Below are 26,783 nucleotides of genomic sequence, written 5' to 3'. Positions count from 1 at the left end.
GACAGGTTGGTCACACTCGTCAAACATAGTGTTTGACGAGTGTGACCAACATTTTACTACTGAGGCCGCCTATGCGGCATCAGTAGTGAAAGATAGAATGTAAAAAAAAAAAAAAATAGTGTTATTCTTACCTTCCGACGTCCCGCGCATCCGTTCCCAGTAATCCTTTGCGAAAATGCACGCGATGACGTCCGTTCTCGCGGGATCGCGATGTCTCGCGGTAATTCGCGATGACGTTGCGCGAATGACCGCGAGACTTTGCGATCCCGCGAGAACGGACGCCATCGCGGGCATTTTCGCAAAGGATTACTGGGAACGAGAGCGTGGAGAGAGGCGGGAAGGCTGCGCGGGACGCCGGAACGTAAGAATAACAATATTTTTTTATTTTTTATTTTAAATTCTATTTTTTATAGGGATATGGTACCCAAAGCCCGGAGGACAGTCTCCTCTCCTCCAGACCGTGGGTACCATCCGCAAATTTTCTGCTTACTTTCCGCATGGTGTGCACAGCCACATGCGGGAGGTAAGCGGAACAATGCATTCCTATGGGTGCGGGATCGCCGCGATTCCGCAAATTAATGAGCATGCTGCGTTTTTTACCGCGAAGCGATTCCGCCACTATAAAAACCGCAGCATTAGCACAGCATTGCGGAATCCCATAGGAATGCATGGGATGCTTATTTTTCGCGTTTTCGCGGCAAAATCGCGCGGTTAAAACCGCCGCGGAAACGCGAAAAAAATGCAACGTGTGAACTCAGCGTAAGCGCTACCTTACAACATCAACACATAGAGTATTTTTCAAGAGTTTTGTGGGGCAGAAACTCTTTAAAAAAATACCATCAGTATTGACCCCTTCACGAAATCCGCCGTATATACACAGTGTCAGAAGCGGGTGTATGGAGCGGGCTCACGCAGTGAGACCACCCCATATCCGGCAGGTGATGGCTGAGCATCATAGCAAGGACCTGCCACTAACAATCGGAGTACAGTGCAGCTCCGCCCGCGATTGTTAACTTGTTAAATGCTGATGTCAATCTCTGACAGCAGCATTTAAAAAGCATCAACGTGCCCACGCCGGTCACCAATGGGTTGCCCTGTCAGCCATGGTTCAGCTGATGAGCCCTGTGCTTGTCATTATGGAGCTCCTTTGAAATCCTGCCTGTGGCCGTTCTTCAAAGGAGACCAACCATGATTTCTGCTATTTCAGTAATGCTGCAGCACAAGTGATTGGACAATCGCATCTTCAAGTTCGATAACGGGGGCTAACAAAAACAGGAAAAGGTAAAAAAAGAGTTTTAAAAAATATGAAAAAATAAAAAATAAATAAAAACTTCAAATCACTCCTTTTTTCCCCTATTGAAAATAAAGATATTAAAAACATAAAAAATACACATACAGTATTTTTCGGACTATAAGGCTTTGTGCCCACGTTGCAGAAATGCTGCGGAATTGTCCGCAGCATTTCCGCAACTCCCCGCTGTGAGTAAAACGCATGCGGAATTCGCATGCGTTTTCCCGAAAAATACAAGCGTCATGCAAGCGTTTTTAGCTTGCGGAATTCAAGCGCTTTTCCAAGCGATTTGAAAAGTGATTGACAGGTTGGTCACACTTGTCAAGCATAGTGCTTGACAAATGTGACTAACTTTACTATTGATGCTGCCTATGCAGCATCAATAGTAAAAGATAGAATGTTAAAAAAAAAAAAAAAAATAAAAAATATGGATGTACTTACCTCCTGGAGGTCCCCGATCTCCTCAGCGGTGCTCCCGGTCCTCAGCAGTGCTGCCGGCAAGTTCCGTTCCCAGTGATTCTTTGCGAGAATGACCTCTGATGATGTAGCGGTCACGTGACCGCGACTTCACAAAGGTCACTTTAGCGCGAAGCACGCATGGGAAGAAAGCCACCGCGTGCATCGGTGAGGACTGGGAGGACTCCGGGGGCTGACAGAGGGTAAGTATATCCCTATTTTTTATTTTAATTCTATTTTTAACTGGAATATGGTACCCAGGGCATGAAGGAGAGTCTCCTCTCCTCCAGACCCTGGGTACCATCCGCACATAGCCACATGTGTAAAGTGAGCGTTTCAATGCAATCCTATGGCGGCGGAACGGCCGCGATTCTGCCAAATTAATGGACATGCTGCGTATTTTTCCACTATGCTACTCAGCAGCGGAACATTGCATTGTGCATTGCATTGGCACAGCAACTGCAGAATCCCATAGGATTACATGGGATGCGTTTTAACTAGCGTTTTTTAAGCGTTTCCACGGTGGCCTTACCGCTGTGGAAACGCTTAAAAAATGCATTGTGGGCACACAGCCTAAGATGCACTTTTTTCCCAAACAATTTTGGGGGGAAAATTGGGGTGTGTCTTTATAGTTGGAATATACTTACAAATACTGTGGCTGTGGTCCCGATCCGATGCTGCAGGGTGATGCAGGCTCTGATCTGTGATGCTCCTCTGTGGGGTGGCGGTGGTGTTTTGTGGGGCGGCGGGGCTCTGGTGGCATTTTGTGAAAGCCCGGAGGTCTCCGCAGATGCAGTGCTGAGATGCGGTGGCCTCCGGGAAAATGGCCGCCCCCGGTGGGCACACTGTATAGGGGCAGTACAGCGCTATCTGCGCACACTGTATAGGGACAGTACAGCACTATCTGGGCACACTGTATAGGGGCAGTACAGCACTATCTGGGCACACTGTATAGGGGCAGTACAGCACTATCTGGGCACACTGTATAGGGGCAGTACAGCACTATCTGGGCACACTCTACAGGGGCAGTACAGCGCTATCTGTGCACACTGTATAGGGGCAGTACGGCGCTATCTGGGCACACTCTTTAGGGGCAGTACAGCACTATCTGGGCACACTGTATAGGGGCAGAACAGCACTATCTGGGCACAGTTTAGGGGCAGTACAGCACTATCTGGGCACACTGTATAGGGGCAGTACAGCGCTATCTGCGCACACTGTATAGGGGCAGTACAGCGCTATCTGTGCACACTGTATAGGGGCAGTACGGCGCTATCTGGGCACACTCTTTAGGGGCAGTACAGCACTATCTGGGCACACTCTATAGGGGCAGTACAACACTATCTTGGCACACTCTATAGGGGCAGTACAGCACTATCTGGGCACACTGTATAAGGGCAGTACAGCACTATCTGGGCACACTGTATAGGGGCAGCACAGCACTATCTGGGCACACTGTATAGGGGCAGTACAGCACTATCTGGGCACACTGTATAGGGGCAGTACAGCACTATCTGTGCACACTGTATAGGGGCAGTACAGCACTATCTGGGCACACTCTATAGGGGCAGTACAGCGCTATCTGTGCACACTGTATAAGGACGTACAACACTATCTGGGCACACTCTATAGGGGCAGTACAGCACTATCTGGGCACACTCTATAGGAGCAGTACAGTACTATCTGGGCGCACTCTATAGAAGCAGTACAGTACTATCTGTGCACCCTTTAATTTACTTTTTCTGCTCAGACCCAGTTTCTCATTTGTTTCATTGTGCATTCTGTGCATATAAGGGTGTGACCGCCCTGTTTCTGAGTTGGAAAATCCATCCTGTCTGGCCTATACTATTACTGGTGGTTCAGTCCCTCTGTCCTTGTTCACATTTAAGTCACTTGACAAGTGGAAAGGTTTTAAATACAAGAGTTAGGACTGTCCCACAAGGGTTGCCGTGACGTGGCGGGATGGCTTCTACATTATTTTGATCAAAATTATGTTAACTAAATATCCTTATTATTACTATTATTACTACCTTCATGCAATTTTTGCAATATATTTTTTTACTTTTTTATTCCAGGATATTTGTCTTGTGTTTTCCTTTTGGTTTTCCCTGTATAGGGGCAGTACAGCACTATCTGGCAGGCCCGGATTGGTAATATGCCCAACCGGGCACACTGTATAGGGGCAGTACAGCACTATCTGGGCACACTGTATAGGGGCAGTACAGCACTATCTGGGCACAGTTTAGGGGCAGTACAGCACTATCTGGGCACACTGTATAGGGGCAGTACAGCGCTATCTGCGCACACTGTATAGGGGCAGTACAGCGCTATCTGCGCACACTGTATAGGGGCAGTACAGCGCTATCTGCGCACACTGTATAGGGGCAGTACAGCACTATCTTGGCACACTCTATAGGGGCAGTACAGCACTATCTGGGCACACTGTATAGGGGCAGTACAGCACTATCTGGGCACACTGTATAGGGGCAGTACAGCACTATCTGGGCACACTCTACAGGGGCAGTACAGCACTATCTGGGCACACTCTACAGGGGCAGTACAGCGCTATCTGCGCACACTGTATAGGGGCAGTACAGCGCTATCTGTGCACACTGTATAGGGGCAGTACGGCGCTATCTGGGCACACTCTTTAGGGGCAGTACAGCACTATCTGGGCACACTCTATAGGGGCAGTACAACACTATCTTGGCACACTCTATAGGGGCAGTACAGCACTATCTGGGCACACTGTATAAGGGCAGTACAGCACTATCTGGGCACACTGTATAGGGGCAGCACAGCACTATCTGGGCACACTGTATAGGGGCAGTACAGCACTATCTGGGCACACTGTATAGGGGCAGTACAGCACTATCTGTGCACACTGTATAGGGGCAGTACAGCACTATCTGGGCACACTCTATAGGGGCAGTACAGCGCTATCTGTGCACACTGTATAAGGACGTACAACACTATCTGGGCACACTCTATAGGGGCAGTACAGCACTATCTGGGCACACTCTATAGGAGCAGTACAGTACTATCTGGGCGCACTCTATAGAAGCAGTACAGTACTATCTGTGCACCCTGTATAGGGGCAGTACAGCACTATCTGGCAGGCCCGGATTGGTAATATGCCCAACCGGGCATTTTCCCGCTGGGCCGCTGTCATGTGGGCTGCGGGCGGCAACGCCCGCTCATCTGGCTGCTTGCCAGCTGATGCGGCCACTGGCCTGGCTGTTGTTCCTGCCGCCGGCCCTCTCTGCGGGCACGGCGGTTCTAGTTTCCAACCCTCCTGGGATTTTTCTATCCCTCACTGCAGGGAGATAAGCTGCCACGGACACAGGAGTACACGGCGGAGCCCCGAGGAACATTTTAAAACTCACACATGATGTTCCACCGGAAGTGATGTGCTGGAAGCTGACCAGAAATGAGATAATTTCATGAGGAAATTGTGACGGAACTAGGAATGCTTCAGATCCATCACCATATCCTCCTCCGACAGCGCAGACAGCAGGATCGCCTTGGAATCGGGGATGCCAGCCATGTGACTGGATCATGATATGTCCTGCACCAGGAGGCTCAGGTGGGCACTACAATGGGAGCCGGGCTGCTATAATATCTTTATAGAATCTTTCTTTCTTTCTCATTCTCTGTTCTGTCTTTCCCTCATTTTCTTTCTCTCTCTCTGTTCTTTCCCCTCTTTCTTTTTCTTTCCTCTCTTTCTTTCTCTGTTCTTTCTTCTTTCTCTCTCTGTTCTTTCTTTCTCTCTGTTTTCTTTTTCTCTCTCTGTTTTCTCTTTTCCTTAGTACCAGTCATTGTGCCCACAGTACCAGCAAATGTGCCCATAATGCCAGCCACTGTGCCCTCAGTACCAGTCAGTGATCAGCAGTGCTAAATGGGTGTGGTTGGGCGTGGACATGGGTGTGACTAGTTGCGAAATGGATGTGGCCGGGGCGTGGCCTAAAATTTGCAGCGGCGCGCTGTCTTTCTCCCTCTTTCCCTTCTTCAAAAGTTGGGCGGTATGATAGGGGCAGCTATGACCAGGGGGTCTGGTTGCCCAATGGATAGCAGTTCTGCCAGGAATTCTGTCACCGTGCGTACAAAAGGGGACAGAGCTTTGGGAGGAGTACTGTACCTAAAAGCAATAAATAGGACTGAGCTGAAATACTGGGCACAGCTGTGACTATGTTATATAGTCGTGTTAATCTCCTCTCACTTCTTGTAACCTACAAGTGTACAAAGATATTATATAGTCACCATGTTACTAGTGGGCCTGTGTAACTTCAAATGCCAGGGCTGCATTTTAGTCCCAGTCCGGCCCTGCTATCTGGGCAGTGTTGGATATTATCCATGCAACTACTCAGTTTTGAATACATACCTATAAGGCTACTTTCAGACATCCGGTGTGTGGGGTCTGGCGGCGTGCGGCAAAAAGCCGAGCCGCCGGATCCGGGCTGCAGCAGTGACTCGGATGTGTATGCGGCGTCTGATACGGCTCGGACAGGATTTAAAGAAGCCACAGGAGGAAGATACACCGGGGACGAGAGAGACAGCCGCCGAAGGGTATGGGGGGAGGGGAGGCGGTTAGAGAGAGAGACACATGTGGGGTTAACACTCAGTGTCCTGGCAACAGAGAGAGATCTCTCTCGCCCGGACACTGTGAGTGTTAAGGGCCTGTCACACTAAGCGATATCGTTAGCAATATGGCTATAATGTCACTGGTTTTTGTGACGTAGCAGCGATATTGCTAGCGATATCGCTATGTCTGATACTTACCTCCGACCACTCCCCCGCTGGTTATCGCTGATCGCGCGAGAACGACCTGGGCCGTTTCTCGTCGTCAGCTTCCTGTGGAGAGACGAGCGACGAGCGTGGAGCCGGGCGGGAGGACGCAGGATCGCCTGGTGTGACAGGTAGGTAGCGACCCCCGTCCCCAGCGATGTCGCTGGTGAGATCTGCCTGTGTGGCAGCTCACTAGCGACCACCTCCTGACCGCGTCATATCGCTGGTCGGGATCGCTGGTGCATCGCTAAGTGTGACAGTACCTTTAACCCACAAGTGCCCAGCGAGAGATCTCTCACAAGTGTCCGGGTGAGAGATCTCTATCTTGCCGGGCACTTGTGGGGTTAACACTCAGTGTCCGAGCATGCGCTGTGTAAAAAGCCGAGCCGCCGGATCCGGGCTGCAGCAGTGACTCCGGATGTGTATGCGGCGTCTGATACGGCTCGGACAGGATTTAAAGGAGCCACAGGAGGAAGATACACCGGGGACGAGAGAGACAGCCGCCGAAGGGTATGGGGGGGGGGAGGGGAGGCGGTTAGAGAGAGAGACACATGTGGGGTTAACACTCAGTGTCCTGGCAACAGAGAGAGATCTCTCTCGCCTGGACACTGTGAGTGTTAAGGGCCTGTCACACTAAGCGATATCGCTAGCAATATCGCTATAATGTCACTGGTTTTTGTGACGTAGCAGCAATATTGCTAGCGATATCGCTATGTCTGATACTTACCTCCGACCACTCCCCCGCTGGTTATCGCTGATCGCGCGAGAACGACCTGGGCCGTTTCTCGTCGTCAGCTTCCTATGGAGAGACGAGCGACGAGCGTGGAGCCGGGTGGGAGGACGCAGGATCGCCTGGTGTGACAGGTAGGTAGCGACCCCCGTCCCCAGCGATGTCGCTGGTGAGATCTGCCTGTGTGGCAGCTCACTAGCGACCACCTCCTGACCGCGTCATATCGCTGGTCGGGATCGCTGGTGCATCGCTAAGTGTGACAGTACCTTTAACCCACAAGTGCCCAGCGAGAGATCTCTCACAAGTGTCCGGGTGAGAGATCTCTCTTGCCGGGCACTTGTGGGGTTAACACTCAGTGTCCGAGCATGCGCTGTGTAAAAAGCCGTTCCGGCGCTGCAAAAAAACGTTGCAGGTTACATTTTTTGCAGACGCCAGACAGGTATTTTTTGCCGTATCCGGCAAAAGCCGGACATGCCGCATGGCCATCATGCGCAATGCAGCGATAATGCTAGTTTATGGGATAAAAGCCGGATCCGGTGGCAACCGGCGACGGATCCGGCTTTTACATTTTTCGCCGCATTGCGCCTGATGCTAAAAAACTGATGTCTGACAGTAGCCTTAGGCCGCTTTCACACTTCAGGCTTTCGGTATCCGGCATGGGGCTGCAAAAAACCGGACTGCCGGATCCGGCCGTATACGCAAACACCGGATATATTCCTGGCAGAGGTTTCCGGGCATGCGCAGTGCGAAAAACCGGTCCGGCGTTGGGAAAAAACGTTGCATGCAATGACCGGCTATTTTCTCTGGATCTGGAAAAAACTGGACGCGCTGCATTGCCATCCGGAGCAATGCGGCAGCAATGATACAGCACGGGGAAAAAGCCGGATCTGGTCGTAACAGGCGCCGCACCATGCCGGATACCGAAAGCCTGCAGTGTGAAAGCGGCCTAATGCATTTTGTGAAGTTTTCTCCTTTTCCCCCAAAATGAAAATTCCAGACCCCACATTAAAATCCCAAGCCTGAGCCTCCATACTCTGCATACTGTAGTCACAGAGCAGCGGTGTCCGGAAGAGCAGCGGTACGGCCGCCTCAGACTGAACCGGCCGGGTGTAGCCCCGCCCTCACAGCCTCCGCACGGCCCCGCCCTCCGTCAGTGACTGTAGCCCCTCCCCTCGTGCAGTGACGTATGGCGTCTCTCCGTGTGGGCGAGGGTCGGGGCCGCGCTGCTCGCTCCCGTGTGCTCCGCGCTACTTTCCGCCCGCTGTGAGGAAGGCTCCGGGCGGCGGCTTCTCCGTGTGCCCGGTCTCGGCTGTGGAGAGGACTCGGCTCTGTGACTTCTGTCCGCAGTGTAAGTGTCGGGGAGGAGGCTGCGCTGCCGTGTGTGCCGGTGGCCATATGTCCGCGCTGAGGAGAGGCTGCGGGGCCGCTTGTTGGGGAGATATGCGAGGATCACAGGACGCGTCACCAGACCTGCCTGCGGTGTCGGCGCCGTGCAGACGGTGCGTCATGTCCAGGGTCTGTGCCGCACGCGTTATACCTTGTGGGCTGAATCCTCATGGGGGCGCTGTGCTCCTCCTGGTGGATGTCTGATTTGGGCAGTTTCCTGATGGGCCTCTGCTTGCTGTCAGTAGGGTGTCAGAACTCGGCCTATAAACCACTACAGATGGAGCCAGGAGCCGTGTCCACAGCGGCCCCTCTGTGAGGATGCGGGGGTCTTCCGTCTGTAGGTGGCCACTCCTGCCATGCTGGAGGTCCGCTTCATGGAAGAGACCTGTCACTAATGGAGGTCATGAGTCTATAAGGCAGATTGGACAGTTCTGTCCTGACTCCCCCATATATAGTGACGTGCGGCCGGGCTGAGCCCCCATATTCCCGGAGCTGGTGGCGGCTGATCTCCGAGGAACAGAAGATATCAAGCAGGGTGGGTGATTCTGCCCCCCCCCATCATGGGCCAGCGACCCCACATTGTTGGCAGAGCTGTGCTGTATTCAGCAGACTTATCTAATGTGCATGTGGTATTTAAAGCAAGATATTGCTGTAGCCACCCTCCCCAGGTCCAGTCCTGATTCTCCACCACTACTGCCCGTGCCTGTTATTATCACATCGACAGAGCTGGGGTCAGTACCTGAGGTCAGCAGCCTGTGCTGTCACCCCTGGCAGACCTGCTCAGCTCGCTGGGGAATGGTACTGGGGAGGGGCAGCCATTAGTGATGAGCAAATGTTCAGGAATAAGGCGTTATCTGAGCATGCTCGGGTGCTAACCGAGTGTCTTCGGAGTGTTCGAATATGTTTGAGTCCCCGCGGCTGCGTGTCTCGCTGCTGTTCGACTGCAACACATGCAGGGATGGCCTGTTAGACAGCCGCGAGACATGCAGCTGCCGGGACTTGGACCATATTTTTCAGGCACGCTTTGAAGTCCCTCTGTTAGCACATGAGCATGGTCAGGGAGCATTTTATTCAAGCGCTTTTGCTCATCACTAGTGGCCATACATATGCACATGCATGACATCTAAGTAGCAGCGGCGTACGGTATTGCAATGTGAATGGGTCAGTGTGGCCACAGCGTTCACCAGAGCCCAGCCCGTTGAGGCAGTTGGCGAGTCAGACCCCCCACAGATATTATTGGCCTATACTGTGAATTGTCCATCAGTATTCTGAGCCTGGACACCGCTTTTGGGCTCCGTTCAAACCTTTTGTCTTAGAGGGATGTCCACTACTAAGTAAGCTAAATGTTCGGCCCACATAAAATAATAAAAGCCTATACTTCCCTCCCGTGCCAGCACCATTCCCGCGGTGTCAGTACTCGCTCTCCCCAGGGCCGAGATGTGGTGTTGTGACATGTGATGCCCGGTGCCAATCAGCGTGGGCGTCATGTGTCCCCGCACAGGATACACAGTCAGTCGTCTGTAGGACCGCCCACTGGACTCCTATACATACAAACACCAGAGATTTCACTGAACAAAATGCATGGTTTGCTGAAAAGATTTCCCTCAGATCTGTACATCAGTCTGATCCGCTCCTCCTGCTCTATAAGGGCATGTGCACACTTTAAGAATTTGCAGCTGAAATTTCTGCTTCTTTTGGAAGGAAGGCGTGTTTTTTTTGTTTTTTTTTTTTACCTGCGTTTTAGGGGCAGATTTTCCCCACCCATTAGCATGAATGAAAAAATGCTGAAAACATTGACAAGCTGCAGATATAAATCTGCAAGTCAAAGATAAGCAATGTGTGCATGAGACTTCAGGATTCTCACCTTGCTGGCATCAGGTGCTGGCAATCCCTGCATAAGTTTCCCATGAATTCTTTTATGATCTCTCCACTGATCATACTATCAATGTGTGGTGGGGTCGGGGGAATGACTGTGATAATACCCTCATCCCTGAAACTAAAGGTACTGTCACACTTAGCGATGCACCAGCGATCCCGACCAGCGATATGACGCGGTCAGGATTGCTGGTGCATCGTTCAGTGGTCGCTAGTGAGCTCCACACAGGCAGATCTCACCAGCGACATCGCAGGGGGTCGTTACCTGTCAGATGAGGCAATCCTGACGTCCTCCCGCCCGCGTCCACGCGTTGCTCTTCTCCACAGCAGGAAGCTGATGACGAGAAACAGCTCAGGACGTTCTCACGCAATCAGCGGGGGAGCGGTCGGAGGTAAGTATCAGACATAGCGATATCACTAGCAATATCACTATAACGTCACAAAACCAGTGATGTTATAGCGATATTGCTAGCGATGTCGCTTAGTGTGACAGGCCCTTAAGGCACGACTCCAATCTTGTTTTACCCTCCGTTATGTGCGTCTGTCGAGCTTGTGTCCGAATCCCCCTCCGTGAAGATGACATTTCCTGTTTCTGGTTAATGTGCGACGTGCGCCTGAAAATGTTACAAAATCTTCATTTGAAACTTATGATATTGAGTAATGTATTCTGTATAAACCACACTGGCAGATCCCAGGAGCCGCACTGACGAAAATGGCCTGCGTTTCCTAATGATGACGACACTGGTTCCGGTAATGTCCGGCTCTTGGTGCCTTTCTGATCAGACACAAGAGGTCATAAGATTTCGAGACACTAGAAAGACATGATTGTTGGGTTTTCTTGGGTTGCAATTACCAAACTTTCAGAATTTGTTTTCTTATCTACAGGTTTTATCTTCTTAATGACCACGAAGACGCCCTTTTTGTCAGAGTTTGGGTTTTATGGCATATAGTGGCAATTTTACGAGGCTCCGCTGTGTCAGTGACCACTATATACAGATCACTGAGGGCAGTTACTAAAGGACCCTTTCTTTACTAATCTGCCACCTCATCTGCATTCAGAACCACATCTGGTTTGCAGTGACGTTTCTGCAGTTTGACCCTTTGCACTGGAAACTGTGAAATCCGCATCAAACGATAGGCTGTGAATCTGCTATCTGATGGGGTTAGGGAATCGTATACACAATGCTGCCGTTGTAATACTCAATTCTGTAGTAAAGAATCCATTGTCCATAGGAGTAAGTACCGTATATATGGGTTGGAGATTATTACGGCAGCACATTTGTAGAAATCGGCAGCAAAATCATCAATTTATAATCTGTACTATGTATATGTGGGTCACCCTTTAGCAAAATTTGTAACACAATTGCTTGAAAATCGTTTTTTCAAGGAGGAAGAAAAACTTTGTAATAAAAAAAGGCTCAACAAATCCACTCTAATAATCTGCAAGTGAATTGATGTTGTAGATCTTAAAATTCTGCACTGCAGGACAAATTCTGGGCGGAAAATGGCCATAGCATGCGGATGTGATTTTGTCAAATCTCATCCCCTTGTCTGTTACATTATACTCTATGGTTTATATGGTTTTGGCCCCTTTCTTGGCTAATATGCAGAAGTGTTGTACTGTATGTGTGCAACTTGGGAAGAGACACTTTCTTGCAGTTTTTCGCCATTTTCTATATTGTGCCTTGTCCACTTGATTGCCCATCCTTCCGTGCCGTCCTCACGGCTGTCCTGGTGCTACTGATGGACATGCATGTGATCGCGGACATGCTCCTCAATTTACGTGGTGTCAACCTTCAGACCCAAATGTATTCCCAGTTCTACTTTTTCTTAGAGCCGCTTGACCTGGCACTTCTTCTATCTGCTGCCTTTCTTAAGCTCAGTATTTCGCACTAAACAATAAATATTAGTATTTAAAGTGATTGCCCACGAGTCCGAATAGAAAGCCGCTGGGATCAGCTGTATTTGTAATTCCCGTAATCTCTAGATGGAGTTGCAGAGTGCATGTTTGACCACCACAATTTTTGCTTCTCATCCAAGTCATGTCATGAGTAACAGATGACGTGGACCACCAAGTTAATGATCCACTGGTCCTCAAATATCATGCATCTTTACCAATGGTGAGCAAGCGTGCTGGGATAAGGTGTTATCTGGCCATGCTTGGGTGCTATCTTGGTGATTTCAGTTCATGTGAGTCTCCGCGGCTGCATTGCTGTCGAACAACCACGAGACGCAACACATACAGGGATTGTCTGTTCGGTAGGCAATCCCTGTGTGTTGCGAATGTTGCACAGTCACGATACAGCCATTGGGAGTCGAACATATTAGGCTAGTTTCACACTAGCGTTTATTCGACACGGCGCCGCTAAGCCTCGCTCCCTGCCCGCCCCATCCGGTCATCGCCGCCTACTATCGCACATGGACGCTTGCTATCTGCGCACCCTATCTTTAGCATAGGGTGTGCAGATAGTGCACTGGACGTGCGCTAGTAGGATTTTGGCGTGCGCTGCGCACTTTTGAAGGTGCGCCCGTGCACGCCGAACGCAGCATTTTGCATTTCAGCGTGCACGGCACACCTTCAAAAGTGCGCAGCGCACGCCAAAATCCTACTAGTGCACGGCCAGCGCACGATCTGCGCACCCTATGCTAAAGATGGGGTGCGCAGATCGCAAGCATCCATGTGTGATAGTAGGCGGCGATGACCGGATGGGGCGGGCAGGGGGCGGGGCTTAGCGGCGCCGTGCGCTGCGTCGAAAAACGCTAGTGTGAAACTAGCCTTAGAGCACGCCGAAGTCACTTGGTTAGCAGCCGAGCATGCTCAGATAACACCTTATCCCAGCATGCTCGCCCATTACTAATCTTTAGCCATTCTGTGAGTAAATGCAGTTGTTTTAGCGTCCAAACGTGGTAATCTCCTTTGATTCAGTCCTCAGGAGTCCCACACACACCCCACCTATAAGTGAAAGAAAAGATGTGGATTGAAATTTTAAATGGGAATTTTCTAAAATAAAAAAAAAAAATTAATACAAGAGTTCGTTAAGAGTGACGTTACAAGACTGCCGTTATTTTCCATTTCTTCGCTGTTTTATATTGACTCCAAGGCACATGACTGTCAGTCTGATAAGTGCTTGCCTGAAGCAATGACTGTACGGCAGGCCTGGACAAGTCCTGCTCAGCTCCAGTCACCCGAGGATTTGTCCTGATGACGAGGCAGCAGGTCGCTTGTCATATTTTGTCAGCTTCATTATTCAGGAAGAGAATACAACATGAGATCTTGTTTATAAAACTATTACCGTATATTGGTTAGTGAAATGTGCACAAAATAAATTTCCAAACTTTTTTTTTTTTTTTTCTGTTTTGCTATGTTGCCACTTGTTTCCAATTTTGTAAAAAGAAAAAAATACGGAAACTGGGCCCCTATTAGGAGAGTATAAATGAGTTTTCAGTGTACAGACATCTGTACTTGTTGTTTTTTTTTTTTAACGTCAGTAAAATGTGGTTTTCAGACATTCTTGGTATGTTCATCCTGTTTGAGTATTCTCTGCTCACTTGGCTTTTACCCTATAAAATATGTAGCTTTAATAATCCGTCTTGTGGTTGTTGTGTACCGCAATCTTCATTTTCAGTTTTGAGTTAAGGATATGCTAGTCCCCCGGGGCACTTTGCTAATGATTTGTATGATCTTAAACTGTTTGAATTGGCCCAATAGTGAGTGGGTATTCTAGTAAGGGAACGTTCTAAACTGATTAGATTTGACTTGGCTGTGTGATGGGCGGCATTTGACATGGCTGTGTGATGGGCGGCATTTGACATGGCTGTGTGATGGGCGACATTTGACATGGCTGTGTGATGGGCGACATTTGACATGGCTGTGTGGTTTAGGCTCTGCCAGGCCACAATTTTAACCACTTTTCAGCAAGCAGGCTTAAACGTTATGGGATATATACAAGTTAAAAAGTATTCATACCGTGGAAACTTAAAACAGTAACAAATATGTGGCGTAATGGGAGGAATAGGGCTAAGCAACAGCACATGTGAAAAAGACTTGGGTATACTAATAGATGAGTCAACAGTGTGATGCAGCAGCAATAATGGCAAATACAATTCTGGGAAGTATTAACAGAAGCATACAGTCTAGATCACGTGAAGTCATTATCCCCCTCTACTCCTCTTTGGTCAGACCTCATCTGTAATATTGTGTCCAGTTTAGGGCGCCACATTTTAAAAAACACATCAACAAACTGGATCAAGTTCAGAGAAGAGCGACCAGAATGGTGGTTAGACCGCACACGGAGTACTGTGTACAGTTTCGGGCACCGGTGCTCAAGAGGGATATAATGGAGCCAGAGCGAGTACAAAGGAGGGCGACAAAATTAATAAAGGGGATGGGGGAACTACAATACCCAGAGAGATTAGCAAAATTGGGATTATTTAGTCTAGAAAAAAGACTGAGGGGCAATCTAATAACCATGTATAAGTATATAAGGGGACAATACAAATCTCTTCGAGGATCTGTTTATACCAAGGAAGGTGACGGTCACAAGGGTGAATTCTTTGCGTCTGGAGGAGAAAAGGTTTTTCCACCAACATAGAACAGGATTCTTTACTGTTAGGGCAGTGAGAATCTGGAATTCCCTGCCTGAGGAGGTGGTGATGGCGAACTCAGTCGAGGGGTTCAAGAGAGGCCTGGATGTCTTCCTGGAGCGTAACAATATTGTATCTTACAGTTATTAGGTTCTTTAGAAGGAGGTAGATCTGGGGATTTATTCTGACAGACTATAGGCTGAACTGGATGGACTAATGTCTTTTTTCGGCCTTGCTAACTATGTTACTATGTTCGGTCTGCAAACCATGTCCTATGAGGAGCAGTTACAGGATCTGGGAAAGTTTAGCTTGCAAAAAAGACTGAGAGGAGACTACAAATATCTCAAGGGCTGTCACATTGTAGAAGGATCATCTTTATTCTCATTTGCACAAGAAAAGACAAGAAGCAATGAGATGAAACTGAATGGGAGGAGACACAGATTAGATGTTAGAAAAAACTTTTGACAGTGAGGGTGATCAGTGAGTGGAACAGGCTGCCAGAGGTGGTGAGCTCTCCTTCATTGGAAGTCTTCAAACAGAGGCTGGACAGACATCTGTCTGGGATAATTTAGTGAATCCTGTATTGAGCAGGGGGTTGGACCAGATGGCCCAGGAGGTTCCTTCCAACTCTACCATTCTATGATTAACAACATTTTTCCATGTTACACCTTCAAAAGTAAACTTATTTTATGTGAGATACCAACACACACTACAAGTATTTGTGAAGTGTAAAGGAAATGATACATAGTTTTCTAATTTACTTTAAAATTGTAAATCTGAAAATTGTGATGTGCATTTGTATTCAGCACCCTTTGTATTGGTGCCCCTAAATTAAAATTCTGAGTGACCAATGGCTTCCAAAAGTCACATAATTAGTACATTGAGTCCATCTGGGTGTAATTTATTCTCAGTATAACTACAGCTGTTTAGTGAAGGTGTCAAAGGTTTGTTTGAGGACATGAGGAATTAAACAGCATGATGAAAACCAAGGAACACAAGGAATGTTGTGGAGAAGTGTAACGTGTGTGTGTGTGTGTAATATATGGAAGTATAACTAGGTTGAGGATCGCAACGCAGTGCTCGGACTGGCCGTCTGCTTTCATGACCTGAGCCGGTCAGCATGTATTCAGCCAGTGCGGGCATTGTATTGAGATCCTTACGTGAGTTATACAGCCGTCTGATTCTTCTCTTAGTTGTATATGCCACAGATCTTGTCCTTTATGGGATAGTGGCAAGAAGAAAGCAATGTGGAAAAGTTCACGGGGTACGATTACTTTTTCAAGGCACTGTATCTGCTGTTTTTCTGGAAAACGTTGGAGCAAATGTATTGGAACAGTAACCAGATGGTAATTGATCACTCCGGGTCTGGAGTGTTCAGCCGATCATCTGTGAAGCAAGCCCTTAATAATCTCCCTGTAGGAATATGTTGGACTAAACAAATTTATTTTTCTCAGTTTTCTAAGGTGTTTGTTTACCAGCACAGATTTGTACGGCATCAGTCCTACATTGTGGATCATTTCCCGTTAGTAATCCTAATGTATGATCTCTAATTAATAGTGATGAGCGAGTATACTCGTTGCTCGGGTGTCCTCCTAGTATTTTGACGATCGGACATTTAGTTTTCGTTGTCTCACCTGCATGAATTTGCGACTGCTGGACAGGCTGAATACATGTAGGGAATGCCTGTTTGTTAGGGAATTCCCACATGTATTCAGCTTGTCTACAAGTCGAGCAACGAGTATACTCGCTCATCACTAATAATTAATACTAAACCAAGTGACTGCTTCATTTATTAGGGCGGCACGATCTTGTCCTGGTCTTGTATTCTGTCTGTTGGAAAGGTTTTCTTTTTTTCCAGAATAATCCTTTCCTGTTTATCAAACACTAGAAGGTATTTCTGCTGTAAATGGATGGAACATTTGTTATGATGGCATCTTTGTGTAGGAAACTACAATTAGTAGAAAGATGTTTCAGAGCATATTTTAGGTCACGTGTCTCATATTATTTTGTAAATGATCTCCAGCTCTTGAAAATGAAATCTGTGCAGAATGATGAATAGTATGGGGAGGACCCCCCCCCCCCCCAGAATAAGCTCTGATTCCCAGATTGCTGATGAGAGCAATGGTGTCACACTTTTACTCCACTTTAAATTGAACCTGTCAACAGCATTAGACTCTATCCTACAGTGTCAGGTCGGTGACGTTACACTTATTAGGGCTCATACTCCCTTGCAAGAGACTCGCACGAGAATCTGGCACTGCCGAGGGCACTCGGAAAATAGTCCAGACTTGGAATATATGTTTAGATTCACAGGTCTTTTTATATGGAATTTAGAGCAGATTGTGCATCAAACTCAGAATTGGCTTAGGCCGGTTTCACATTAGCGCTTTTTCAGCGCACGCACGGCCGGGGGTAGCTCCGCCCCCGAGCCGGCTCTCTGCCCGGCGTGCCCGCCCCTTGCTTGGAGCGCCGCCTACTAGCGGACAGCGGCGCCTGCGATCGGCGCACCCTATCTTTAGCATAGGGTGCGCAGATCGTGCGCAGGCCGTGCGCTAGTTGCGCTTTGACCTGCGCTGCGCACTTTTGACGGTGCGCCGTGCGCGCCAAAATCAAACTTTTCGGATTTTGGCGCGCACGGCGCACCGTCAAAAGTGCGCAGCGCAGGTCAAAGCGCAACTAGCGCACGGCCTGCGCACGATCTGCGCACCCTATGCTAAAGATAGGGTGCGCCGATCGCAGGCGCCGCTGTCCGCTAGTAGGCGGCGCTCCAAGCAAGGGGCGGGCACGCCGGGCAGAGAGCCGGCTCGGGGGCGGAGCTACCCCCGGCCGTGCGTGCGCTGAAAAAGCGCTAATGTGAAACCGGCCTTACTCAGAATATTTCAAGACAGTTTATTATGCAAGTTTTGGAGCAGAATCTGCTTTAAAATCCACACAAAAAAAAACCTGTGTGAAGCCTCTCACTGTGGCTGACTAATTTCTCCTAGTAAGGGTACCGTTACACCTAGCGATCCCGACCAGCGATATGATGCGATCAGGATCGCTGGTGCATCGCTAGGTGGTCGCTAGTGAGCTGCCACACAGGCAGATCTCACCAGCGACATAGCAGCAGTCGGGGATCACTACTTACCTGTCAGACGCGGCGATCCTGCGTCCTCCCGCCCGGCTCCACGCGTCGCTCGTCGGCGCCACAGGAAGCCCAGCAGGAAGTGGCCGACGAGGAATGGTCCTGGAGCTTCCCGCGTGATCAGCGATTACCAGCGGGGGAGTCGGTTGGAGGTATCACATGCAGCGATATCGCTAGCAATATCGCTGCAACGTCACAAAATCGTTGACTTTACAGCAATATTGCTAGCGATATCGCAGTGTGTAACGGGGGCTTTAGAGTAGTTATCTTGGCAGGATGCAGCTTTCAGAAAGGTCCCTTGATAAAAGATGCACTTTTACCTAAGAGGTCATTTACAAAGAACTTTATTCCCCTAATCTCAATTCCAGATGCAACAAATGTTTCCCCTTTTGTTGCCAACAAACACATCTCTGCTTTGTAGGAAACACAACCCCCTGTTGTGTTGTCAGAGTGAAAGAAGGCGCTCTGGGTTATGTCAGCTGGAGACTAACATCTGTCTGCACGGTGTAAGTTTCTACGACTGTTCAGGATTTGCTAATGATACTGAGACGTAATTCTGGACCTCTGATACGTCATCTCCAGTTAAAAATATCTTTTGAACCATTTCTGTAATGCATGTCATGGGCACTATTAAATGTTTATGAAAATGCTGATGGATTTAGCTATGAATTGAATGTCGTCATCTCAAAACGTTTGTCTGAACCGTTCACATGCAAATGCATACAAGAGTCTTCCCTATGTAAAAATAATGAGTAACAGTATTGCAGCTGCCCCATGGACTCCACCTAGCACAGTATGTTATCATTGTCATTTCTTTGTAAAGGTGGTGTTTCCAATTCTTTAAAACTGTTGTCCTATCCTTAGGGTACCGTTACACTTAGCGATGCACCAGCGATCCCGACGACAATACGACCTGGTAAGGATCGCTGGTGCGTCACTAAATGGTCGCTAGTAAGCTGCCAAACAGGCAGATTTACCCAACGACGCAGCAACGATCCAGCAATCCGTATAACGACCTCGGCAGTTGTTGGTACCTTGTCACACAGCAGCGATTCTGATGACTACCGCCTGCGTCCATGATTTCTGAGTCGCTAACGAGGTCGGTGTCAAACACAGTGATGCGCGCTGGCTAGCGGGATACCAGCGATCAAAAAATGGCCCAGGACATTTGTGCACGATCAGCGACATCAGAGCGGGGGCTTGGTCGCCGCTATGTGTCACACATAGCGAGGTCGCTGTTGCGTCACAAAATCAGTGACGTTTCAGCGATCTTGCTAACGATCTCGCTGTGTGAGACAGGGCCTTTAGTTTAGACCATTAGTCTTAAGGCCCCTTTTCATTTAACTATGCACCAGCGATCCCGATAACAATACGACCCAGTCAGGATCGCTGGTGCATCGCTAAATGGTCGCTAGTGATCTGCCACACAGGCAGATCTCACAGCGATGCAGCAGCGATACAGCGGTCGTTACTTACCTGTCAGACGCTGCGATCCTGACGTCCTCCCGTCCGCGTCCACGCGTCGCTCGATGGCGCCAGCAGGAAGCGCCCGACGAGAAATGGAGCTGCGCGATCAACGACAGACAGCGGGGGAGTCGGTCGGAGGTAAGTATCACGCAGCGATATCGCTGCTGCGTCACCAAATCGGTGATGCTTTAGCGATATCGCTATGTGTAAAACCCCCTTTAGATTTGTGGGGGTCCAACTCTTGGCACCTCTGCCAATCACCTGGGTGAGGGGGTTGTGGTATATGTTGCACTTCTTAGGCCAATTTCACACTGGGTGTTTTTGCAGAATTTTTTTTTTCTGCAGCAAAACCTGATTGCTTGGCAGGAAAGACACTTAGGCAAAACCACAGGTTTGCTACCTTTTTGGTGTGGTTTTGGTGCATTTTTTTCATGCGTTTGTTTTCAATTCAACGGGTGAAAAACACTGAAAGAAATGACATGCGCTATGTCCAAAAAAAACAAGCAAAGAACAAAATCCTGATGACAAAAAAAAAGCCAATGTGTGCATGAGATTTCTGAAATCTCAGTCATAGCTGGTACTGTCAAATCCAGCTGAAATTAGCATTAACAAAACAATGCAAGAACACCCAGTGTGAACTTGGCCTTACTGCTTTGCGTGCCTGGCATTACAGCTTCTCCCATTGCTCCTCTTAAGCATGGAGCTGAGCTGTACAGACCAATATAAGCATTGAAGGTGCCCCTTCAAACAGCTGATTGTCTGAGTTGGACCTCACTAATGTAATAATGATGGCCTAGCCTCGTGTATAAGCCGACCCCCCCCCCCTAAATTTGCCACAAAAACTGGGAAAACTTATTGACTCTCTTATAAGCCTAGGGTGGAAAATGCAGCAAATACCGGTAAATATCAAAAATAAAAATAGATACCAATAAAAGTAAAATTGAGGCATCAGTAGGTTAAATGTTTTTTAATATCCATAGTGAATCAGGAGCCCCATATAATGCTCCATACAGTCCAAGATGGCCCCATAAGATGCTCCATACAAAATATACCCCATATAATGCTGCAGAAAGGTTAATCACCATATGCTACCCCATAAAGGTTATGGCCCCATAAGATATTTCATAGATTATGCTCCCATAAAATGCTCCATAGATTATGCCCCCATAAAATGCTCCATAGATCATGACCCATATGCTGCTCCATAGATTATGCCCCCATATGCTGCTCCATAGATTATGCCCCCATATATTGCTGCTGCAAATAGAAAAAAAAAAAATATTCGCCTCTCGTCGCTGGGGGCCCGGTGCCGGTGTCCTGAGCAGGCGGTGACAGGTTCTGATGTCACCGCTGGCTCAGGACCTCGGCACTGGCGATATTTACCGATCCCCGCTCCATGGCTGTGCGTCGCTTTGTCCTCTCCTCCACGTCCTGTCAGTGACGTTCAGGCAGAGGGCGCAGCGTGTATTAACTACGTCACTGTGCCCTCTGACCTGAACATCACAGACAGAGGACGCGGAGAGGACAGAGCAGCGCGCAGCGATGGACAGGTGAATATAGCATATACTTACCTTCTCTTGGCGCGGTCTCTGCAGCCCTGCTTCTCCCGGTCTCCCTGCCTTCCTTCAGCGGTCATGTGGTACCGCTCATTAATGTTATAAATATGTGCATATTTATGACTTTAATGAGCAGTACCATGTGTCTGATGAGGGAAGGAGCCTGAGACCGGGAGAAGCAGGGGGGGTTGCACAGATCGCGCCAGGAGGGGGTAAGTATGACCTGACACCCTCTCCCCCGCTGACCCCCTGGTATGTGACTTGCGTATAAGCCGAGAGGGGGGGAGACTTTCGGCCCCAAAAAATTGGCTGAAAATCTCAGCTTATACGCGAGTATATTCGGTACCTCTTTATTCTGCAGCCAAAGCGCTACATGTAAACCAAGTTTTGCAGTGATTTTTAGCTGCATTTTTTGGTGTCTGTAACATGCTTTGTCTACATAACATGTTTAAAGTTGGTTTTATTCACCAAAAAAACCTCTTTGCTGCAATTTTTTTTCATCATTTCTGCACTTTCTCATTGATTTCGATCAGTGAAAAAACACACTGTGAATGAGCCCTAAGGGTATATGCACACGTTGCGGATTCGCAGTGGATTTGGCCCTGCGCATTCGCAGCAGATTCTGCTTCGTTTACAGTACCATGCAAGTCTACCTATTTTCAAAAACGCTGTGCACATGCTGCGGATTTTTCCGCAGGTTCAAATCCGCAGTATGTCAATTCTTTTTGCAAATCTGCAACGTTTTTACATATGCTCCACTATAGGAAAACGCAGGTGTAAAAACGCAGGGGAAATCCACACCAAATCTGCTCTAAATCCGCAGGTAAAACGCAGGTCATTTGACCTGCAGATTTAGCCAAATCCGTGCGTAAAAATCCGCGGAGTAATCTGCAGCGTGTGCACATACCCTAAGGGTGAGCCATACATTTAAAGCCAGTGCTCCTGGACTGTAAGTTACCATTGGTTCTTGGTGATGCACAGCTGGGAAAACCGTTTTCACAGAACGGACTATAAACTCTTAATTTTTTTTACTCTGCAGAAAAATCTATTTTGGCAACATTGATTCATCCTCTACTAATTTTAATGTGTGCACAATTTAGCAAATATATATAGTAAATTGATGAGACCTAGACATCACCCTTTTTACAGGTGCTTCTCACAAAATTAGTATATCATCAATAAGTTAATTTATTTCAGTTCTTCAATACAAAAAGTGAAACTCATATAGTCATTACACACAGAGTGATCTATTTCAAGTGTTTATTTCTGTTAATGTTGATGATTATGGCTTGCAGCCAATGAAAACCCAAAAGTCATTATCTCAGTAAGTTAGAATAATTAACATAAAACACCTGCAAAGACTTCCTAAGCATTTAAAAAGGTCCCATGGGCTAGTTTCACACTAGCGTTTGGAGGCGCAGCGTACGCTCACCGTGAAGCTCCGCCCCTGCCGTGCCGCCTCCAGTCAGCTCCGCCTATGGGCGCATGACGCTGCATGCAACCTGCGTACCCTATCTTTAGCATTGGGTATGCAGGCCGTGCGCAGCTATGCTTTTGCAGGTGCATGTGCCCTTTTGACCGTGCGCCGACCTGCGCCAAACGCATTGTTGCATTTTGGTGCAGCTGGCGCACTGTCAAAGGGGAGCATGCGCCGGCAAAAGCATACCAGCACATGACCTGCTTACCCAATGCTAAAGATAGGGTGCGCAGGTCGCATGCAGCGTCATGCGCCCATAGGCGGAGCTGACCGGAGGAGGCGCGGCATGGATCCGAGCTTCACGGCAAGCATACGCTGCGCCTCCAAACGCTAGTGTGAAACTAGCCTTAGTCTGTTTCAGTAGGCTCCACAATCATAGGGAAGACTGCTGAACTGACAGATGTCCAGAAGGCAGTAGTTGACACACTCCACAAGGAAAGTAAATTTTGCATTTCATTTGGAAATCAAGGTCCCAGAGTCTGGAGGAAGATTGGAGAGGCACACAATGCAAGCTGCTGGAGGTCTAGCGTGAAGTTTCCACAATCAGTTATGGTTTGGTGAGCCATGTCATCTGCTGGTGTAGGTCTCTACTGTGTTTTATCAAGACCAAAGTCAGCACAGCCGTCTACCACAAAATTTTAGAGCACTTCCTGCTTCCCTCTGCCGACAAGCTTTTTGGAGATGGAAATGTCATTCTCCAGCAGGACTTAGCATCTGTCCACACTGCCAAAATACCAATGACTGGTTTACAAACAACAGTATCACTGTGCTTGATTGGCAGCAAACTCGCCTGACCTTAACCCCATAGAGCAGGGGTGGGGAATCTTTTTTTCTTCCAAGGGCCATTTGGATATTTATACCATCCTTCGGGGGCCGTACAAACTCCACCAACAAAGTACATCCTGACTCTGGCACTGGTTTCATGACTTAATCTTTCATTGCATGCCTTTCAATGTTCAGTAGTGAACACTGCGTGTGTGTGCTAACAGAGCAAGAAGAAATTAATGAGCTTGTGGCAATCAAAATACAGCTCCCTGCCCAAGAATGCGGTCCCTGAGAATCTGCTCGGGGGCCTGATAAAAGGTCATCGAAGGCCGTAAATGGCCCTGGGGCCTGAGGTTCCCAACCCCTGCCATAGAGAATCTATGGAGTATTGTCAAGAGGAAGATGAGAGACACCAGACCCAACAATGCAGACGAGCTGAATGCTGCTATCAAAGCAACCTGGGCTTCCATAACACCTCAGCAGTGCCACAGGCTGATCAACTCCATGTCACTCTGCATTGATGCATTAGGAGCCCTGACAAAGTATTGAGTTCATTTACTGAACATACATTTCAGTAGGCCAACAGTTCGGATTTTAAAATCATTATCCAAGCCGTTGTTATAAAGTATTCTAATTTTCTGAGATAATGACTTTTGGGTTTTCTTTGGCTGTAAGCCATAATCATCAACATTAACAGAAATAAACACTTGGAATACAGCACTCTGTGTGTAATGACTCTATAGAAAGTTTCACTTTTTGTATTGAAGAACTGAAGTAAATTAACTTTTTGATGATATTCTAATTTTGTGAGAAGCCCCTGTATGTCTGGTGACGTCTCAATAGGAAAACTTTGAGAAGCCAAGTTGAAACCAACAAGAAAATTATTTTATTTTCAAGGGGTTATCCTACTTCAATGAAAGGTTACAATCCGCTGCAGGTGGTGGTAGTAAAAAAACAAAACAAAAAACACAAATGAAACAATAGTCTCCCGTCTTTATTTGCAATGGTCATGAGTCATCATGGCTGCTAGCATCAAGCACATTACTGGCATCATGGATACCATCACTGAGCAGTGATGCCAGTAGTACTTGTGAGTGCTACGGCCACTGGCTGTGTATGTAAAGGGGATCTGACACCAGGTTTTTGCTACCTTATCTGAGAACAGCATGATGTAGGGGCAGAGACCATTATTCCTGTGATGTAACACTTACTGGGCTGCTTGCTGCAGTTTTGATGTGCTTTTTTAAATGTATTTTCTTTTAACTTTATTTCTGTGCCTGAGCAATAGTGAAAATGATGTGTTTATTGTCTGCTGTGATTGCTCTTGGTAGGGGCTCGTTCATATGAACTTCAGTCTGAGTGCTCCACGTATAAGCAACGGCCTGCACTTGAAGGATGTGATTTGCACACTTCAGCCACATTCCTACTAGACATGTCTGTCCTCGCTCAATTCACTTCTATTGAACGAGACCACACACACGTCTAGTTGGCATGTGGCTGCATGTATGCAAATTGCGTACTTACGATAGTGCGCTTGCTCGGTCTCGGCCCTGGAGAATTGATAACGCGCATAGATAGATTCTTTTTTTTTTTCAGGATAAATCCACATAAAAAAAGATACAATGTGTCAAAAACAAAGTTTTTTTTAAAATTTTTTTTATGGGGCATCTTTTTTGCTGCCTCCAATTCTGTGGTCAAACTTGTAGCAGTTTTTGGAAACAGAATCTCTAGAATTGACGTGTTGCTTGTTCTTTCTCAATATGTACAGGATGTGGATTTGGAAACAGAATTTGCGAAGAAATCTTCATTAAAAAAAGAATTACAAACGTACATGCCCTACATGCAGCTGGCAGAGTGGAGGGAAAAACTTGTTTGTTTTTTTTATTCGTTTTAAGATCTATTCCATGCAAACCTAATCAAGATGACATTTGTTGTTTTGCAGAGCACAATGCAGCCAACAGGGAATTACCAGCCGATTCCAGGAGAATATGTGGTTCCATCAGCCCCACCTTCATATGAAGAAGCCACATTTTGCCATCAGCCGTATCCTCCACCTCCTCATCATCCAGGGATGGAGGCAAAGCCTATGACCCCTTCTCCTCCTTATATGGTTCAGCCAGTACCTGTACAGGCTCCAGGTATCATTTTAAGCATTTTTGTGCAGAATTCAATGAATATCCTTTTACTTTCAGAGGAGGCTGTAACCTGTGCGTACTAAGTGTATCCCGTCATCTCCATTCTAAGCAGTCCTCTATAAGCACTGTGGGTTTTTTTTTTCTCTTGAGAAAGACATTTCAGATTTGAATTATCAAAGTGTTTTTTTTTCAGATCTGCAGTAGGTTAATTCATTCAGAATTTTTCACACAATTAAATGAAGGGGAGTGGGGGGGGATCGCTCAATTTCTGACCAACACTGTTTTTTGCTGCAGAAAAATCTCTGAATACTCCACATGTGCACACAGCCTTATACACAGGAAAAGCAAGAGGCGCAATCAAAGCAAATCCATAGATGTTTCAGCCCATCCCGGGATTTACTTTTGCAGTTAAACAGCTACTACTCAATACGTGAATGCCGGGATTCTTTGCCTTCCCATTTATATGGATACACAACCTATACATATGACCTTAGTAAATGTATCAGTCTGTGGTCCAAGCTGTTTGCATAACATAACATCCCCTAGACTGGATACGATCATGGTTTGCTGTCAGTGAATCAAAATGTTGATCGCTGAAAAACTGTATGGGTTTTCCGCCTACTCAACGTTTTCATTCCCTGATGACAAGCCAAAATATTTTAATCTGGTGAGGAATGGAAACAAAGTAGCACTAGAAAGTTGTTCAGTAAAAACAAAGTTTTATACCAGATTTTGGTCAAAAATTGCTTGAATTGGTTCCAAATCTGCATTTTTTTTTTTTATGTGACTGATGTCAAATGTTCTCAATAGTTGTATTTTCTAAAATTATAACTTTAGACATTAGTCGTAGTGTTACCGCTGTTTTTAATGTAAAACTATGGTTATTCTTCAAAATCATAATACATTCCCATCATCTTGTTTTAGTTGCATTTCAGACTGTGTACGTTCAGCAGCCGGTCGTATTTCACGATCGTCCCGTCCAGATTTGCTGTCCACGTTGTAGCAGCTTAACAACCACTCGTCTGGTTCATACGTCTGGAGCTTTGGCCTGGTTGTCTTGTGGTGGATTGTGTCTTCTCGGGTGAGTGAAACATATTTTTTTTTTTCCTTGGTGCTTAAAACGGTGGTTACCCTTTTTTGTCTCAGAAATCA

At 47.4% G+C, this 26,783-nt stretch overlaps 1 protein-coding gene across 2 annotated transcripts in view; it reads left to right on the top strand.

Moving 5' to 3' along the window:
* The first annotated feature begins 8,333 nt into the window (after positions 1-8,333).
* The window catches only part of LITAF (lipopolysaccharide induced TNF factor), a 38,389-nt gene continuing 19,939 nt past the window's right edge, over positions 8,334-26,783 (top strand). The window contains exons 1-3 of one of the 2 annotated variants that reach the window (XM_073542861.1): positions 8,334-8,610; positions 25,439-25,634; positions 26,556-26,712. In XM_073542861.1, coding sequence (XP_073398962.1) covers positions 25,445-25,634; positions 26,556-26,712 — 347 coding nt within the window. In that variant the 5' untranslated portion in view covers positions 8,334-8,610; positions 25,439-25,444. Of the gene's footprint in view, positions 8,611-8,739; positions 8,762-25,438; positions 25,635-26,555; positions 26,713-26,783 lie in introns of those variants that run through there. The other variant, XM_073542862.1, reaches the window with a different exon arrangement.

The sequence above is a fragment of the Dendrobates tinctorius genome, unplaced genomic scaffold (assembly GCF_039654945.1).
Source record: "Dendrobates tinctorius isolate UK_male_01 unplaced genomic scaffold, ASM3965494v1 ptg000129l, whole genome shotgun sequence".
Taxonomy (NCBI): domain Eukaryota; kingdom Metazoa; phylum Chordata; class Amphibia; order Anura; family Dendrobatidae; genus Dendrobates; species Dendrobates tinctorius.
This window is presented reverse-complemented; position numbering and strand designations above follow the sequence as displayed.